General features: G+C 43.3%; 1 protein-coding gene across 4 annotated transcripts in view; it reads left to right on the forward strand.

Moving 5' to 3' along the window:
* The window catches only part of Ptprg (protein tyrosine phosphatase receptor type G), a 664,886-nt gene that overhangs the window by 380,228 nt on the left and 265,289 nt on the right, over positions 1 to 19,369 (forward strand). For all 4 annotated transcript variants that reach the window (XM_021230841.2, XM_005076387.3, XM_021230842.2 and 1 more), the window contains exons 3-4: positions 1,236 to 1,415; positions 8,993 to 9,141. In XM_021230841.2, coding sequence (XP_021086500.1) covers positions 1,236 to 1,415; positions 8,993 to 9,141 — 329 coding nt within the window. The remainder of the gene's footprint in view (positions 1 to 1,235; positions 1,416 to 8,992; positions 9,142 to 19,369) is intronic.

A 19,369-nucleotide genomic window follows, 5' to 3' on the forward strand; every position in this document is an offset into this window, starting at 1 on the left:
TCATTTTAAGGACCTGTTCGAATTGCTCTTGCAGCTATGATAATTCCTTTTTTGACAGAGAAGTTGTCTGTGGTTGTCCCTTTTTTCCTGGTGCCATTGTTTGTGTCTGCTTTGAGCTGCCTATTGCATAAAACTAAGGAATGATTGCCCAGGGGTAGGGTTGACATGTATTGGGGCTCTTGTGAAGTAGCAGAGAGAGCTTAATACTATTCCTGTATCTTCCTTCACACCAGGTAGTTGTGTGAGGAGGCACAAAAATGCCTAATTTACTTTCCAACTTTTTCCTCTGTGATATTTAAGCAGTTGAAAGCTAAAACTGAAAAGGTGTGTGTGAGTGAGCATGTGTGCATGTGTGTATTTATATTTGTAGGTGTGTGTATTTGTGTGTATGTGTTGTATGTTTGTATATGTATGCATGTCCATGAATGTTGTGGAATGGAATATTTGTTTAACTATGAAAGATGTGTTGCATTTGCCTATGCTGCATTTGTGTAACTATGTAAAGATGTCTTGCTGTTTCATCTTGCTTGCCTAAGGCAATTGATTGGTCTAATAAAAAGCTGAATGACCAGTAGCTGGGCAGAGGAGGGATAGGTGGAGCCTGCCAGGGGCCAGCCAGTTGGAGGCCAGATAGACAGACACAGAGGAGACAGAAAAGCAGGATGGACAGTATGCAGATGAGGCTAACTAGTCTCAGGGCAGCTGATAGATCAATAGAAATGGGTTAATTTAAGTTAAAAAAAAAAAAACTAGCTAGAAACAAACCTAAGCTAAGGCCAAGCCGCCGTGTTGTGATTCGGGGGCTGGTGATCCAAGAAAGCCAACTACACATGAGACAGAGAGAGAGAGAGAGAGAGAGAGAGAGAGAGAGAGAGAGAGAGAGAGAGAGAGAATGTTACTGTGTACTTGTGGTTGTGTGCAATACAGAGGTCTACATTATAGTGTTTCCCTTCTTATGTTTTGACACAAATTCTTTTGTTTGTTGTTTGTTTGTTTACTCTAGAGCTCACTCTTTAGCTAGACCAACTGGACAATAAACTTTTAATGTAAGGATGTAAACATGGACAACCACGCCTGGTTTTACCTTGCTATTAGGGATCTGAACTCAAGTCCTCACGCTTGCTCACAAGCAGTTTTCCCACAGTGCTCCTCCTCAGTCCCCTTAGCCTCGTGTCTCATTTGTTTAAACGCAGATTGTTGGGCCAAGAGGACTAATGTGTTGCTTTTCTCAACAGGTGCCTATGGTCCTGAGCATTGGGTCACATCTAGTGTCAGCTGCGGGGGCAGCCATCAGTCTCCCATCGACATTTTAGACCACCATGCACGTGTTGGTGAAGAGTACCAGGAGCTTCAGCTTGATGGATTTGACAATGAGTCCTCCAACAAAACCTGGATGAAAAACACTGGGAAAACAGGTAGACTTTTGTTTCTTTATCTTTGTTTACCACCAACAAAAAAACTATTTTGGGATGCCTTTGGTGTTTGACTCTATTCTAGTTTGCTTCTTAGATAGTATCCACTGCTGTAGGGAACCTAAAGCAATCTTTGGTTTCACTGCAGCCAGTGTGTCACTTCAGGTAAATAGCTTAACTATTGTGAGCCTCAGTTTTTACAAATATATAAAGTAGGTACCATAAAATAATACCAGTCTCTTAGGGTTGCAGTTGTCCTGTGATTAATGTGTTAGGTCCTAGAATAGACTTGAAGAAAATACTCATTGAGTATAAGCACCTGATGTCTCATTTAAATTTAAGTTTTAATTAAAAATGAAGTAAAAGCTGGGCATGGAGACATTCACCTTTGACCCCAACACTCAGTCGGCTGGGGCAGGTGAATCTGAGTTTGATATCAGTTTGAAGTTGACAGAGTGAGTTCCATAACAGCCGGGGATACATGGTAAGATCCTGCCTTGGAAGAAAAACATCCAGTAAGATGAAACTGATCTCCATTGTTGTGGACACATCCCCGAAGCTCAGCATCCACACAGAGTCAGTGGCTGTCATACTGAATGCCACAGATAGGGCAAATCCTGTAAGAATGCCCTGTGCCTAGTGAACCACTGGAAGTAAGTCCTACCTTCCTTGACAGCATGCTTTGCTCAGAATTGTTAAAATATCAGAGTGGACAACCTGCCTCTTTCCTCTGTGTACTGGTCCTCCTGTTCCAACCTTCTCCCTTCTTCCTGCACACCACTCGTCATCTGGGGGTTAGTGAATGGAGTGCCATCTTTTCAACGCTGTAAGTTTCCTGGTCGATTACTCCAGTGTGGATTGTTCACAGAAGTCACAAAGAGTGCTATGCTGTGCCCTCATCTCTCACTGGAAACACTGGGGTGTGTGTTAAGTCACTGCTTACTGCAGCCAAGGATTAAGTTCATATCTAAAGAGATTTTTATCGTCTTATTACTTAATTGCTTATAACTTGAGTCCATTAAAATAAATGTCCTTCCTCCCTCTACTCCCCCATCTTAGTGACTCCTTTGCTACCTGTTAAGTCACTCTTCCTAAATTATGGGACTCTCATGGCCTGAGGCTCTGCGTTAGGCTAAAATGAAATTGTATCTGCCTGGGCTCATGTGTGTCAGTGGACCTCAAATTTACATTTTCTCTAAACTTCCTTGGTTGCATAGAGGCTTTAGGGATCTATTTTCTTTTTGCAGACCAGCATCTGTCTGAAACTGCTTTTGGCTTTGACCTGGCCTGACTTGTTTATACACCTGATTGCCATACACTCCTTACAGTGATTCTTGGCATTGGCCTCTTTCCCATAAGGCCCTGTGTAAGATCGCCTTCTGCTCTTTGTTAGTTACTTTTCTGTTACTGTGACAAGACTATAAACAAGCCAGCTCATAAAGGGCAGAGTTTATTTGGGCTTTGGTTCCAGAAGGAGTCCATCATGGCATCAGACAGTCATGGAGCAGGGATTTGAGAGGCCAAGTCCTCATCTGCAAGCATGAAACAGAAAGCAAAGTAGAAATTAGGTGAAGCCAGGAGTTCTCACATCCTGCCCTCAGGGATGTGCTTCGTCCAATGAGGCTGCACCACCTCCCCAGACAGTACCACCAACTAAACTAGTGTTCGACTCCCTGAGCCTGTGCGGGACATTTCCCATTCAAATACCACATGGCCATAGAGCAGACAACCCTCTCCTGTACCTTGGTTTACCCATTTTTGTAACTGTCCAAGGTAAATCAGTGATGTACTAATGCTGCTTATTGATATCTGTGCGTGCGTGCGTGTGTGATGTTGGTGAGGCCTATCTGCACCAGCCTGGTTGTAGAGTAGACTCAACAGACAACTTTTCAGTGTTGCTTCTCTACTCTAAACTTTTACCAGCTGAGCCCTGTCATACACCCCAGCATTGTTGTTTGCAAATGCCTCTCCATCTCCTCTCTCCACTGTTTACTGTTCGGGTCTACTCCCGAGCAATGGTCAGGTTTTATATACCAAATGTTGGTGTCCCTTGGAAAACTGTGAAGCCATCTGAATACGGTGGGTGAGAGCTTAGTCACACTTGGCGTGACCAGAGCTTCAAGTCAGTGCCACTTCAGTGCCTCAGTCTAGAAGGCAGCCAGAGGCAGCACACTGGGTGCCCTGCTACGGTTTTCTACTTGACTTGCAATGCTTGACAGCCTTCTGCAGAGATAACACGTTTCAGTGACAGCTTTCAGCTTGGCATCACCAGCAAAAGGTTTCAGACATGTGCAGGGTTCATTCAGTATAAGTTGATTCATGACCTTGGCCTTCTGAAAGCTGGTTATATCAATCTCTGTCATTCCGCCGCCCTCCTAGAGTGATGTGCTACCTGTTGCTCAGAGTGTGTATTCCTGATTTTGGAGCACAGCTGGTAGCATGTGGTTTCATCTGTCTGCTGTGCAGAAGCGGTATGCTAGGAGAAACAGGCATTCATCGCTGGTACCTGTTAGACTCCCAGGATTACTGTGGAGTTCACGGGAGCCTAGATGGTGGCCTCTGAGTTCACTCAGATGATACTGGCATGGGGGTTGTTCCAAGTGACAGCCACTGCATGCCATTTGACAGAGGAACATACAGTCATTTTCATGAGTTGTTAAAAGTCTCAGCATATACTGTTGTAGAAACTTTGGCGCTTGCAACCAACTTGTATTTCTTTTTAAATGATAAACCCTAGATACTTTTCACTCTGTTGACATTAAAATTAAGTGCACAGATTTACTAGTATTTGGGAGAAATATCCACCCACTGATGGTTCTGTTTGGATCACAGCAATTCGTGTAGTTCATATGAAATTAGTACACGTCAGTTCAGAGTCCTTCAGAGCTGGTTAGCATAAGATACTAATTTGTATTAAGTCATATTGAGACATAACCTGGAGTATTCAAGTTTTTTGGGGACTTTTTTACATACATACTATGGGTTTTGGAACATTATTCTGGGAGAATATTATATATATTTACCTGCTTCTTAAAATTAGATATGAATCTATAATTATCCAAAGAATTAAGTTTATTTTAAAAACAATCCATACTATGTAAGGCATGAGGTCTGTAGCCATATGCATCTTTCATAGATAGTTAATGAAAAATCTTCTCTTTAAGTCACTAATTTTTTCCCTATTTCTACTCCCACATTGCTAGGGATGGAACCCAGCTCTCTGTGCATTGCCAGACAAGCTCTCCCACGTAGTTATATTCCTAGCCTATAAAACATTATTTTTAAGCATAATTTTCCTTCTGTAGAAGTATTTTTTACAAACCTGTTATTTCTAGAAAGTAAATCCAAGAAGTATTCCCCATCCATAGAGATTTGAGGTCACTTATCTGTAAAATAGAGTGTCTCTTGATATTGCAATATAAATATAGAAAGCTAATATTTAAAGCTTCCTGTTACATGGACACAGTGGCTTAATGTAAAACAGTCTTAGTCTTTGGATCTGTCTTTACTCCTGGGACTGGGGTGTGTCTGTGTGTGTGTGTGTGTGTCTGTGTGTGTGTGTGTCTGTGTGTGTGTGTCTGTGTGTGTGTGTGTCTGTGTGTGTGTGTGTGTCTGTGTGTGTGTGTGTCTGTGTGTGTGTGTCTGTGTGTGTCTCACTCAGTGTAATCATAGGGCCACTTGGTTGCACCTCTCCCACTTTGGCAAGTTGTCTAAAATGCCCTGATTGCACAGAGAGTGCCTCTGTTTGTTCTGCAGGAGCCATGGCTGCCTGGTTTATACAGCTCTCCTACATTGTCCTCCTGTGGTTGTTAACTTTGGAGGACATTTGTATTGTTCTGAACCACTAGTTTTTCAGAACTGCTCCTAGGATACATAGTAAAGTAAACATTTGCCATAGAACATGTTTCTTCCCTTTTCCTGCTGTATTTTGATTTACTGTATTTTTCTCTGTGGTCCTTTTATAAAGTGGTATCCTTCAGCCTCGCTATGTTGGAAGAAACTGAGGCACAGAGAATTTGGTAATTTGCTTGAGGTCATACCACTTTGTCATAAGACTTTTTGTCAAACTACCTTTTCATCCCTGTTTCAAAATAATGCTGCCATCCATCATTGGCCCTTAGAATAGTTGTTACAAGATAACTGGGAAGCTTTCTCTTCCATTTCATAAAATGTAAACAAAACATAAGCTATTTTTGGAGGGGCATTTATGCATGGGCATGCCGTGTGTCTGGCAAGAAATTCCATAAAATGAAAACAGATTAATGTTTCGGGTTATACAGTTCCCTAATTATACCTTTAATTATTCATGTAAAACAAGTAGAATGACCCCTGACAGAGACATAAATGATTTAGGTAGAATCAAATATTCATGAGATAATGCTGAGTCCCTGGGTGTGTCCTAAAAGATGCATTCAAAATCTTTGCTCCTAGTTCCTCTGAAGGAAAATGTGTCTGTGCAGTTCATAGTAGGCAGCACTGCCGGACATATGCCTGAGAGTTTGGGCACTGGCATGAAGGGTACATGGAGGTGTTGTAGAACACTTCAGGAGGTATTTCATGATAGCTTTATAACTGTACTCAACTCTGCCGTGGTGTTCTGTGTAGTGCGTGTCAGGTGAAGAAAGAAGTCACTCCGAGATGAAATTGTAAGGCCTGTGTGGCAGCAGAAAGGTCCAGCCTCTCTGATGGATTGAATCCCAAACAGCCGTACAAAGGTGTATTTGTGGATTGATACACAAAGTCATTTTTGGATAGAGTAGTTCTTCATACTGAGGTCCCTGATCTAATCTATATATCTCCCAAAAGGAGAGCATCACATGCCCTCATGATTTTTATTCTTTATCGTGTATCATTTGCACTATACAATAACCCAAGACCCTTAGGTGTGCAGGGGGTGTCTTGTGACCAAAGTCATTCGCAAACTGTAATGCCCTTCAGAAAAACAATTCTACAAATCACTGTTTTCCACAATGTTCTTTACTGTTTGCCATAAGGGTTCTTCAAGGGCAGAGTACTTCTAGAAGACGGCTGTCCATTCATTCTAAAGTCTACCCCAGGTACAGCCACTCTGCTACAACTTTATAATTTTAGCAATATGTTTCCACTTAATGACAGGAAGCCTGCCCCTTTTAATATTTTTAAGTGATTAAAAAGCAGGGGGATAGAGAAATATTTCAGTTGGTCAAGTGTTTGCCTCACTGATTTTGGATCCCCAATACCTGTATAAAAGCCATGTGATCTGGTACGTTCTTGTGGTCTCACTACTGTCAGAGAAAAGAGGGTTCACGGGTCACTGGGTGTCTAGCCTAGGCAGCCAATCAGTGAGCTCCACATTCAGTGAGAGAATCTGACTCATAAAATAAAAAGTTGTTGAGGATTACACCCAACTTGGACCTCTGGCCTCTGTACTCCTATACCCATATACCCATACACACACTCTCTCTCTCTCTCTCTCTCTCTCTCTCTCTCTCTCTCTCTCTCTCTCTCTCTCTCTCTCTCTCTTTCTCTCTCTGAGAGTAATACTTTGTGATGCATAAAAATTGCATTAAGTTCAAATTTCAATGTTGCTTATTAATGTTTTTGTACAATGTAGTCTCGTTTGTTCCTTACCATGTGGTCTCTGTCTTCTTCTGTTCTACCAAGCTTCCACCAGGGGCTCAGTACTCAGCAAAGCCTAAAATATTTACTAATGGCCATTAAAGGGAAAAGTGTGCCGACCTCTATTCTAAACCATACCCCAAACAGAGCAACCCTGGAACAATGCCATAGCTTGTTTAATTGGCACAAGAAATGCTTGCTTTTACTTCATTTTGTTCTTTAATGCATTGTCCCACTAATTGAACGTTTACTGTGTATTTTTCAAAAGTTGGTGAACAAGTGCCTTTTGAAAGCAATAATAGGGGGATTTATGTGATCAGGGCTCCTTCTCTTGCTTTTAATGCTTCCTTTCCATAGCAAAGCACTGAAACTAATTGCCCTGTTTCAGAAATGGGTCATTAGTTTAGTCCCTATCTTTTATGTGGACCTAATTTTCATGCAGGATTCCTCTGTGCAGCTCTGACTGGGATCTCTTTCAGAAGAAAAGACAATGAGAACCTGACTGCTTTCCATGGCTTACACAGGCTTGCCTTTTGGTCCTAAGCCAGTCAGTGTATCAGTTGGCAACTTCCATGTATTTTGCAGCCAATAAGAACTTGTTAAAAGAATGAATGAATGAATCAACTTTAGGGGGATGGGAGGAGAGAGAATGTAGCAGTTATAAAACTGAAACTGTTTTGTATTCTTTTAAATAATTCCATTTCCCTTGAAGAAACTAAGCTATGTGGAAATAGAATCCAAGTGATTCTTGAGTTCTTGTTCCTGGGGTTGGAGGAAGAGAACTACATTTTTAGTATTTGGGATTTCCATTGGTTGAGGCCTTTTTGTCGTGGATGCCCTCATGTATTTTCAGTAACTGAGCATAATTTTCTCATATTTGGAGTTAAAGGAAAGCAGTACAGGAAATATAATTATGGGCCAATGTTTGAGTGAAGTACTAATGGCCAGGTTGTTCACTTCAAGGTTGGGATGGTAAGTAAGTATGAAGACCCCATCCCCCATTGAACAACAAGCCTTACTGTAAGACCAGCCTCCAAAATCTTTTCTGAACTCTCCTGCCTGGGGTTTGTTTACTTTGTTTTTTTCTGTTTTTTTTTTTTTTTTTTTTTTTGGTCAAAGAAACACACCTGCCTCATGTGGTGTACTGTGTGTTTCTTATCTGATTTTAAACCTTGAATCCTAGGGCAGCCTTAGGAATCAGTGCTTCGGAAGGATCCTGCTTTCTAGAAACATATCCATTTTCTCCTAGCTGTTAATTGGCTACGAGATTCTATAGTCCCTCCTTGGGATGAGTCACTATTTAAAACTATGGTGTTAGCTCTTTGCCTAGGAACATGTAAACAAATTCCTGTACCCTTCTTCAAAGACATCAATGACAATCCTGAATATAAGCCCACCAGAGTCCATACTGGGGGATTGATGTGTTTTAGGTATTTACACAGCATGGGAGGTGGGCTACATGCAGGAGTGTGGGTGACCCTCAGAAGTATGGATGATGACTTCCCCATAGCTGTGCATATGTGTAGTTCCCACTTCAGCTAATCTTCCACTCACATGCTCCAGCACCTCTGGAAACCAGGGAGCCGTGTGTCATTAGGGGAGAATGACATTTAGTTAACTGTCTCGGAAGGGATAGGCTGGGATCAAAGGTGAAGATCCAGTGGTCCTCCCCTTGTGATGGAGGCCAGCAAACCCAGTCCCTGGGTCTCTTGCAGGCAGTCACAGCTGTTCTGAAGAAGGGGATGGCTGTTATGCCCAAAGGGTAGTGCTATACAACAAGAACCCTTTGGTGGTCCAGGAGGCCCCCATAGCAACAGTACATCCATTTCCTCAAACTGGTGGTTTTGAATCGTCTTATAGGTGTGTGGGGAGGTAACTCATACCACCATGGTAATCAAGAAGCAATATAAAAAAAAAAGAGGAAACCTAAGTTTGCATTTGAAACTGACTTTCTTATTCTTCTCTGTCTTCCCGTTTGACAGTCGCCATCCTTCTGAAAGATGATTATTTCGTGAGTGGTGCTGGACTGCCTGGCAGGTTCAAAGCCGAGAAGGTGGAGTTTCACTGGGGCCACAGCAATGGCTCAGCTGGCTCAGAGCACAGTGTCAACGGCCGGAGGTTTCCTGTGGAGGTGAGAGAATTGGGGTCCCTCAGGGTCCCCACTGTTGGTTACTGTGTCCTTACTTTGGTCATTCTTCAGGTTAAATGGACATTCCCTGCTTTACTTTCTCAGAAAACCCTGTATCTAGAGCATGGCAAAGGGCCTCCCACAAGCTCAACTTTGGGAGGAGAACCCTAAGGAGTTGAAGGCTCACTAGCCTTAGCCTGCTCGGTGGTGTCCAGCATTGTTCCCTTCCACAGTTTCTCTTCTCTGTCCATTTCTCAAGCTTTCTTTTCTGAAGGTTACCTTTGTTGGCACTCTTTAGAAGATGACAAGGCTGGTGACATGGAAAGGAGTTTGAGAACCCTCTCTGAGCTGTGAACTTCTTAGAAGGGTTAGTGTTGTTTTGCTTTGGTCCCTGCCAGATGTTGAGACAGAGATGTGACCATGGATGGTATGAACCTCTGTCATCTTCTGTTAGGGCTGGTGGTAACACTGCTTCAGCCCTCAAATATTTTGAGTCCATCTTTTCACAGAGCCAGGCTGGTGACCAGAAGGCCACAGGACAGATATAGAGAGTTGGAAAACAACTCCTGTCATAACCAGTCCTTCGTCAGTGTCACCTGGAGTGTTATGTGTGTTGTTGTAAGCTTTTTTTTTTTTTTTTTTTGCTTTCTTCATGTGTTCTAGTTTTGTTGTGTTTGGGTAACATATGTTGATTGGCTTTTTCTCCATATGCTAAGCCTGACAGGTTTGTGGCAGATCTCACTGGATGTGGTAGTATTCTTTGGTTATACAAACAGGGAGTCACTCTGGAATGTTTTAGTCATAGGGACCTGATGGCAAAGTACCATTTTCAACTCTTAACTGTTTCTCAATTTGTGTCCTTTTTTGATAGTCTGATAAATATTTGAGACCCTCTTCATAATGAAAATACCTGTATTTCAGATATTTGTGTGATTTATAAAGTGCTCAGTATATTACATACCTCCTCCAGCCTGTTCGTGAAGCCTCTAGGAATACTTGAGACTTCTGTGAGAGTGTGTGTAAGTTGGCAGAGGCATTGCCATCTTTGTGGAGGAGCTTTTGAGGACAAATGGGACAATGCGTCCAACCTCAGCTTTTCCTACTGCATTTTCACAACACAGATCACTTCAGATCCCAGACTGTGTGAAGCTTTCACCCCAGTGGTGTGCCAACAGTCTGCTGGCTGCTGTGTAAGTCTGGTCCTTTCCAACATTACCTCTGTGTGGCGATTCTGCAGAGCCCATCGAAAGCTTTGCTCCTAACAGACAACCCCTACTTCAGTCACATGCTCCTGCCTGCTACATCTGTATATTGTTAATTATCTAGAAAAGCTCATAGGATTTAGGGAAGCAGTTATATCTCCCTAGTTTATTGCAAATGATATTTTAAAGATTCCGGACAACCTGTTAGAGGAAAGATACATGGAGTAAGTAGTTCTAGGATGTTCTGGGCATGGGAGCTTCCGATGTCACCATGAATGAGTTGTTACTCAACTGTCCTATGAGCCCCTTCCTTTCCCATTTTCCAGAGACCCCCTATGCCCATGCCTATGAAGAATCCTTTTCAGATTTCATTAAAGTCTGAACAACACTATAGAAGCATGTACAAAAATGGCTGAGCTAGCTTGAGTAGGACAACCTAGCAAGACCTCTTTCTTCACATTCTTCTTGGGCTGACCATACCATTTCTTCCTGGATAGAGAGCAGACCCTCCTGGTACTAAGGTTAGTTGTCTTATTAGACGAGGAAACACAATAGTTTCTTTAGAGGCACAATGTAAAGACAGTGTCAGAGCAGAGTGGTATGTTTAGACTGGCCTTGTAGAAGGAGTCTCGTTTCTTTTCTCTAGAGAGGCATTGTTCAGTTGGTTGGAAGATCAGAAGCCAAGAACTGTGGATGAAAGAATATCCGTACATGGATACATACACACATGCATGCACACACTCACATATGTCATAATTTCACCTACACTGACACAGATCTCTCTCTTACATGCTCCCCTGGGGTCACCAGTGACAGCTACTCTGAGAAGATGCTCCATATTTTCCTCGTTTGTTTCATTTGCAGCACCAACGTCTTCCCTGAGAACCCTTGTCTGTGGGACCTCCTCTCCTGATTGCGTTAATTATATGATTCTGAGCAGGGTTGCGACTTAATGGGCCTCCTGTCCTGTGAAAGTCGTTTCTTAGAAGTATTAGCTTTTTTTTATACATGGCAAACTAGCTTCCTAGACTCAAACTCGCACGGTGTTTGTGAGTGAGAGGTCGACGCCCCCTCCACTTCCCATGGGCACTGGGAGTTGAAGGGGTGGTTTGTGTCCTGCCAGCTTCTCTCTGAAGCCTCTTTGTCCCTGAATTGGGTTGCCATTCATTTGGCTGGTGGTGTCCTGAACAGAAGAACTTAACCTGGCTTGGAAAAGCCTGACTGTGGGGCCGGAAGGGGAGCTCACGCCTCATCTGCAGTCACACCCTCTGGTGCCAGTGCAGTCCATTCTGCTCACATTTGGTTCCAGATCAGTGTGCAGCGTAGGCGGGCCTTTTCTTTTGAGGCCGTTTGAGTTTTGAAACCTGTTTGAGTTTCCTATTGCTGAAAGAGTACCACCAATTGCTGAAGCTAAGAAGCGGTGATACATCTAATGCCTGGATCTATTGTTGCCAACTTCTTGGGTTCTTTGCTTTTGAGTGACCTCAGGTATTAAGCCTGCCTGAATTAAACAGGTTCCTCATGCCAGGCTGGTTCATAGCTCACTTTTATAAATTGTGATAACGTGTTGATGCTCTTAGTGGTATATTTGGAGGTACTTAAATTGCAAGGATTAAAAGCAATTGGATCCAATTTAACTGTAAAATATGCACGGGAAAGTTGCTCACTTCTTTCTCAAATGTGTCTATAAAATTTTGTGATAGCGTGCATTACTAAAGCTCATTATTGACACTAGCTCTCCCTGGTGCTTCTGTGCCGTTGGAACATCACAGAGTTAGCTTACTTCTTTCCATATTGAGTGAGAGCATGTCTGCTCCTAGGTATGGAGTGAGGAGGAGGCTTATTGTAGACATGAGGGAGAAAACAGCAGGGGGCTTCTGGAAGGATCTAGTCTGCTCATGGCCATGAGAGGAGAGGGCAAGGAATGAGTGGAAGTGAAAGGGATAGAGAGGACAGGAGAGGGGAGCCAGGAGTCAGGAGAAAAAGAGACCAGGAAGGCATGTGGATCTGGAAGACTCTTAGCCAAAGTGGTTGAGTTATGTAGGGGTGGGAAGCAGAGCCCCACCCCCTGGAGAGAGAGGTTTAGGGTGGAGGAGGGGGAGGAGTCACAGATGCTGAGTGAGGCTTTGAGAGCAGGGAGGAGCAACAAGTGCAGGGAGGAGTGGCCTGTGTCCCCTTTGATATGGTAATCGTCACCTCAGCCATTCGTGCAGGCTTTCTTAGATTCCTAACACATCTACCTACACTAGATTCCAAGAAAGGGTTCCACATATTGTGGAAGATTTGATCTGCATCTGGGGTATCATTTTTGTATGTGCCACATATAAGGTGGCTCAGTGTTATTGACATTATTAACATCAGAGCCTGGGCCCTGGTAGCCCAAAAAAGATAGGCAATTTGTCCTCAAAGGGTCAGTTCAACAAATTTTATTCAATGTAGCCATTTGGGAAGGAGATCAAAGAGACCCACTGACTGGCCAAGTCCAATGTCTGTGTTCTGATGAAACAAAGTGCTGCTCCTGACTAAGCTGCCCAGGTCCAAATGTGGCTTACCCCTCACCGCTGTCTGGCTTCAGTCTCTCGCTAAGACAGCTGTGAAAATACCTTTCAGGGAGGTGTTGTAGAGATGGCTTGGAACCTGAGTGTGGTTCCTACTAGCCACAAGAAAAGCCAGGTATTTTGGCATGCATTTGTAATCCCAGTGCTGGGGAGGCAGGGTCATGCAAAACCCTGGGATCTTGTTCAGTCAGCTTAGCCTAATTGGTAAGTTCCAAGCCAGTGAGAGACCATGTATAAAACCAAGGTGTTTAGTTCCTGAGCAATGACACTTTTGGTTGTCTGGTCTCCACAACACACACACACTCACTCACACACACACACACACACACACACACACACACACACACACACACACACACACACACACACACACAGACTTTTGGGAAATAGACTCCCTTTCGTGACAGCTCCAGGTTGCAGCCTTTCCTTCTTCCAGTGTGTAATTCCCGAGGAATTCCAGGATTGGGGTGGGGGGCATTGTTTTAATCTGATAACCAAAGGGAACAGCACAACTGTTGCTTCTGCCATTGTACTTACCAAGAGGCATTGTTGAAGATTACACCGAGACTGGTAGAATGGAGCCATCCCCACTCCCTATGACCCCTGCCAGAGAAAATCAGTCACCTTCTCTGGGCAGTTTGGCCATCACCACTGTTGGCAGTATGCTACTGGTTTCTAGTTTATTGAGGACAGGATGCTGGTAATGTGCCAGTGTATGTACAAGAAGCCATCTAGTCCACAGATGTCACTAGTGTATCATGTGTGGGTCACCAGAGCAAAAACAAAAGCAAGAAAAAAGTGTGCATTAGTGGAATTGAGCTGCCCTTCATCTCAGTGGCATCACTGTAAACGCACCTGAATCCTGTGACTGTGTTGCTTATAAAAACTGTGTACCTTGCTTCTTGAGATGCAGCACAGACCCAGCAATTTCACCAACTCCTTCAGGCTTCCACCCTGCAGGCTGAATTTCAAGCATTTGTCCCCTCTGAACCTGATCGAGCTCCCTGAGGGTAAACTGCAACAAAACCAACCTTGTAGATTTTGCTCCTTCCCAGGAATCCTTTGAGGTTATCCATAGCTTTTTAAGCATCTGCAGTTTAGGCCTGTATCCATTTTCCTGGCCGAAATCCTGGATTTGGTCTCATAGTAGCTGTACTTAAAAACATCCTCTCTAACAGTTAACTATAAGTCATTATACAATCCAAAGTCAGTGTTCTTCAACAAACAATTATTTATTCCCTTCTTCTCCCCTTCCCTCCCCCGTGTCTGTCTGTCTGTCTGACTGTCGGTCTCTCTCTCTCTCTCTCTCTCTCTCTCTCTCTCTCTCTCTCTCTCTCTCTCTCTCTCTCTCTCTGCCTGTCTGTCTGTCTCTCTCTCTGGCTCTAATGTCCTGTTGGGGACAGAGCCACCCTCAGGTGCTATTTGTAGCCCTTGAGCAGCTTCCCTGCTAACTGAAGGGTTTCTTGGGGTTTTCTGCCTTATATATACTAATGACACACAAGTAAAGCAGGAAGCCACAGTCCTTGCTTCCCAGGTGTTTGTGTTCTACAGTTGATGCTAATAGTGAACAATTGCAGAGCTGGTGTGTCCTTTCTGTGGTAATAGATGGACTCTGAAGCAGAGGGCCATCGTGCCAAGAGAGAAAGGATCTTGGTAGAGACAATCATGCTTAAAAGATAAAGGGATGAATCTGAGCCTGCTGTTGGCACAGAGCTGTGCAAAGGACCTGAGATTGGTGGCCTTCTGTATGGCAGTGAGTGTGTCAGTAGGCAGAGGGGACTTTGATTCTATGAGATAGTGTAGTTGTCTGTCACAGAATTCAAAGTACTCCAGTGAATAAGGCAGTAGTCTTAGAATGGCTTGTTCTTTCTCAGCTCCTGGACTTCCTGTTGTCAGTGCCACCACGGTTTCTTAATGTCACATTCTACTCTGTTCCCTGTTCCATCTTCTTCCTTGGCTTGTGCTTGGTCCTAACATACAAATAGGGATTGCATCACACCATGTTTCCACTAATAATTGAAGTTGGAGTGAATTCAAAAGAAAACCTCTCTCAGAGGAGTGCTCCATTAAAGTGGAGGTTCATTGCAAGCTTGTTGTCTAAGGCAATTAAAATCGTATTTATTACAATAAGAGATTGCAGGAGTTGTTGATTCAGACTTACTGGTACTTTATGAGTTGAAGTCTTCAATAAGCTTAAATGATCCAAATTGATTGTCTGTGGCCTTTCCAGCTAGACTCACAGCTGGTTTGTTTCAGCTCTGGTTAGAACATCTTGGCAAGAATGTAGACACGAAGACGTCCTTCTCAATATGTCCCATGTACACACATTACCGTATGGTACAGGGTGGCGATTCCTTACATCAGACTCTGGAGGCCAGATGTTTTTGATTTTCCAATCTTTTTTAGAAGAGAGAGAGAGAGAGAGAGAGAGAGAGAGAGAGAGAGAGAGAGAGAGAGAGAGAGAGAGAGAGAGAGAGAGTACACTCACGCTCTCATCTCAGAAACTGCCCCTGCCCCTGAACAAAATGCCCATACTAAATGGAAATATGCATTCTATAAATACCTTCATGTGTCCTCACATCAGTTTTCATCACCAAATAAGTTTCAGCAAAACATGAATAGCTGCAAGATTCCTTTTGGTCTCCGAGAGATGTCCAAGTCCATTCTGTGGTTCTTGTGCCTGTGTGCGGCCTCCACGTTTTATTGCAGGGTCCTGGGTCACTGGAACCCTGACCCCGCATGTTGATCATTTTCTGCTGGAAGGCTCCATGTATTCTGGTGCTCTTCTGATCTTTTTTTTTTTTGCCACAATACTATGAACATTTGTGGTCAAGATGAGGGACTGTCTAGGGAGCAAGAAGTGGCCAGTCTGTGACTTCTTTTGGCATCCACGTCCCCTATATTCTGTCTGCTGTCTGGGCTTGTTATCTGTCATTCTCCAGCTGTGCTCCAGGAAATACCTGTCTGCTCACAGCCTGTCTGCCCATGCAGAGGCAAACCAGCAACTTGCCCTTGATGAAACGCATCTTGCCTCTGCCTGGGAGTACTTCTGTCACTCTCTGGCTAGACAATGTGTTGCCATGACCCCTAGGTTCTGGCTCATGAGATTCATGTCTGCTTTCCTTCTGCTAAGCCGGAGCACCGCTGACCCATGGCGTCACCCTCTCCACCCGCTGCATGCATGACCGCTTCTTCCCAGCTCATGTATGGGTCAAAGCGTCTGATCACCTTGGCCTACTTTGGTCTCTAGCCTTCACAGCTCGATAGGTACGGTCTGAATGTTAGACCTGCTCTTTTCTGCCTTCTGCTAAGAATAAATTTAGGCACAAGGTATGCCTTCCTAAAGATTTATGTCATATGCTAGTATATTAAGGGATTTGAAGCATCTTCCACTTTAAAAGAAAACCTTTCATGTATGTATGTATGTATGTATGTATGTATGTATGTATGTATGTACAAAATGGCACAATTGAGCCCATCACTTTTTTAGCTTAACTCTAAAAATTGCAAGGAGAAATCTCTTTAGCTTTATTTAAGATTATGTCTTTTTAAAAATTTGTCTGGCGTGTGTGTGTGTGTGTGTGTGTGTGTGTGTGTGTGTGTGTGTGTGTGTTAGGAGTACATGTAGAAGTCAGAAGGCAACTTACAAGGGTTGGTTTTTTTTCCTTCGGTCATGTTGTTTTGAGCTCAGGTTCTCAGGCTTGGTCAAGGAAGTGCTGTACCCATGGAGCCATATCACTGGCCCCTGACACAGTGACATTCTATGAGGATTAAGCCTCTGTGAAGATTACCCTTCTCCTTTATTTGTGTGGCAGTATTGCCTCCTTTTGGAATTGCAGGTTTAGATGTTTCCCCTCTTCTGGTTGACTTCTTCAAATGGGATCCTGCTCAAAAGTCTTCAAAGGACACAAGTGGTGATTTTGACATCCCTGTTATCTTGAGAATTATACTGAGCTCCTGGCTTTCAAAACTAGTTGTTTGAGGTCTTTATGACTTGGTTGGTCACCAGAAAGAAACTCCCTTAGAGGAGACTGAGACATGTTCTCACTTTTTCTTTTCACTGTACACATTGAGACAGAGGAGTCCTTTGTCACGCTTGCCACATGTGGCCTGCGTCTGTATGGGATGTTGGGAGTCCTGCAGAGCTGGCTCTGTGCTCTCCTGGTGTCTGTTAGCTCTTTGTTCTGAAGAGACCTCTATCATTTGTCCAAGCATTTCCCTGAAACTTAGGTGCTGACTTTGTTGCAATAGACTTCATTTTAAAGTCTACTGTTCCATTAGGCTGCACTTTCCTTTGTATGTCTTATGGAGGAGTAGGCTCAGTGGATAAGTTAATGTCAGGTTGTTACAAAGTCAGACAGCAGAGAGAAAGCAGCCTTGTCCCTGCAGCAGTTAAGAGCCATCTGGAGGTGTGGGCTTGGCTGAAGGCTGTGGGGTTGTGTGTCAGCCACTGTGGCATGCTGGTAGCTGACTTGTTTTGAGACTTACAACCAAGGAGATGACACACTTAGAAGAACGGACCTGCTTCAATTGGAGTCATACTCCAAGAAGCAGAATGGTGATCCAGGACCTTCAGACAACCATGGAGAAGAATGGGAATGGAATTGGGTGATGGGTGTGTAGAAACATGTAGACATAATATAATGAACACTACATGTCCTAACACGTTTCCAGGTATTTCTTGATTTGATATCATACCAAGATGTAGGGAGGTCTGGTTCTACACCCATCTTAGTCCCAGAATGCCTGAACTGGCTTACAGGGATATCTGTGGAGAGTTCTATGAGTAGCAAGACTGACCACTGTAGCCTAACTGTTGACCACCTTAGGTTGAATGTCACATGAACTATGCATTGCTATTCTGAATTTTTAGAACCTACATTAAAAAGGATTAGAAACAACAGATGGTTTGATTTGAACTGAACAGTTTGTTTTATACAGATTATTTTATTATCATTTATCATAATATCTATCACAGTTTAATTGATTTTAATAAAATGTTATATGGAACTATATTAATATTATTCCAACATAAAACCGTTATGACTAAGCTCTCGTACATTCTGCTTATAATCCTAAGTCTTTGAAACTCAGTTTATCTTTTCAAATTTATTATGGGTGGGGGCATCTTGCCAAAGCATGTGGATAGAGAACAACTTGAGAGGGCCAATTTGCTCTTTTCACAGCCTGGGTACCTGCCTCAAATTTGGGCCATCCTATTACAACAGCGTATCTCTGTTTGGACTCACCAGTTCTGTGTTCGGCAGGCCCTCTAGCCACATGCCAATTATGGCTCCTAAGTGCAAGCATGTAGACTTACACATTCGATGCCGCAGTAATGGAATTAGGTAATGAGTTAGCCAGAAACCAGTGGAGGTCATTCAAGGGTGTCTTCTATAGTATTTTGCCATTTTTCCTCTTCTAACAATAACAAAAAGGTCATAGTACATGAGGCAGCAGATGCTGAAGGATGAACAACTTGAAAGGTCTAATTCACAGCACAACTATAGTAGGATGTTTCCTAAATAAATGGCCTGTGACTGCTGTGACCACAAGGGGCACATTCAGGTGTCAGTGTGGTGTATTGGAAACTGAATTTGTTTTACTGTAATAACCCTTTAGCTTTGCCTCAAATCTTACGTACACACTTTAACTCTACACAATGAATTATATTAAAATACCAATAGATACTTGCAGTTCTGTTTCATTTTGGGATATAGCATCTGTATTTCAGACTTCAATTGCACCATCGCAGAATTGATCTCTTCATAAGCTTTCTGCTTTTTCTTTCCTTTTTCTCTTCCATAATGTTTATACCCAGAGCTTGAGCCCTTCAGAATCCTTTTCCAACCCGAAGAAGTCAAATAAAGCTGGCAGGGAGACCTTTGTGCTCTGATGTGGAGACCTCTGGCAACCTGATCACATGTATTGTGAGTTCAAGTCCAGAGGATTTACTGGCATGCGGCTCACCCCCCTCCACACCCACTTTTATTGTGCCCTGTCAAAACTTGCGCAGAAAGGCTTCAAGCCATCTTAAATCTCAGCCTTTAGCTAGTGCTTTAGTGCCACTGCCACTGGGAAGGGACAGTCAGAAAGATTTATAGGGAATAGAAGGAAGTCAAGTTTGAAAGAAAGTCTATTTCCTCTCACTCCTTTAAGTCCCTGGCACAGAAATTCACAGCACTCCTGAATGGAACAGGAAGGACATTCTTCAGGCTTCCCAACCTGGATTCTATGCCTGGCACTGTGTTCAGCGCAGACTGTGTTCTGGAAGCGTTTACAGGGATATGTGGGCACCAGCTTAGGCAAATTCAACAAAACTGTATTTTATTAAAAAAAGAAATCTCCTCTCTAGGATTTTTGATGATGTCTTAAAAGGTAGGACTTTTAAGCTCAGGTTAACACGTGAAAGGTAAGTTCTAAATCCCAGCTCTTGCGTCGGGGTACCCCTCTGACCTGAGTATCTCCATT

This window comes from Mesocricetus auratus, unplaced genomic scaffold (assembly GCF_017639785.1).
Source record: "Mesocricetus auratus isolate SY011 unplaced genomic scaffold, BCM_Maur_2.0 Super-Scaffold_100006, whole genome shotgun sequence".
NCBI classification, from domain to species: Eukaryota; Metazoa; Chordata; class Mammalia; order Rodentia; family Cricetidae; genus Mesocricetus; species Mesocricetus auratus.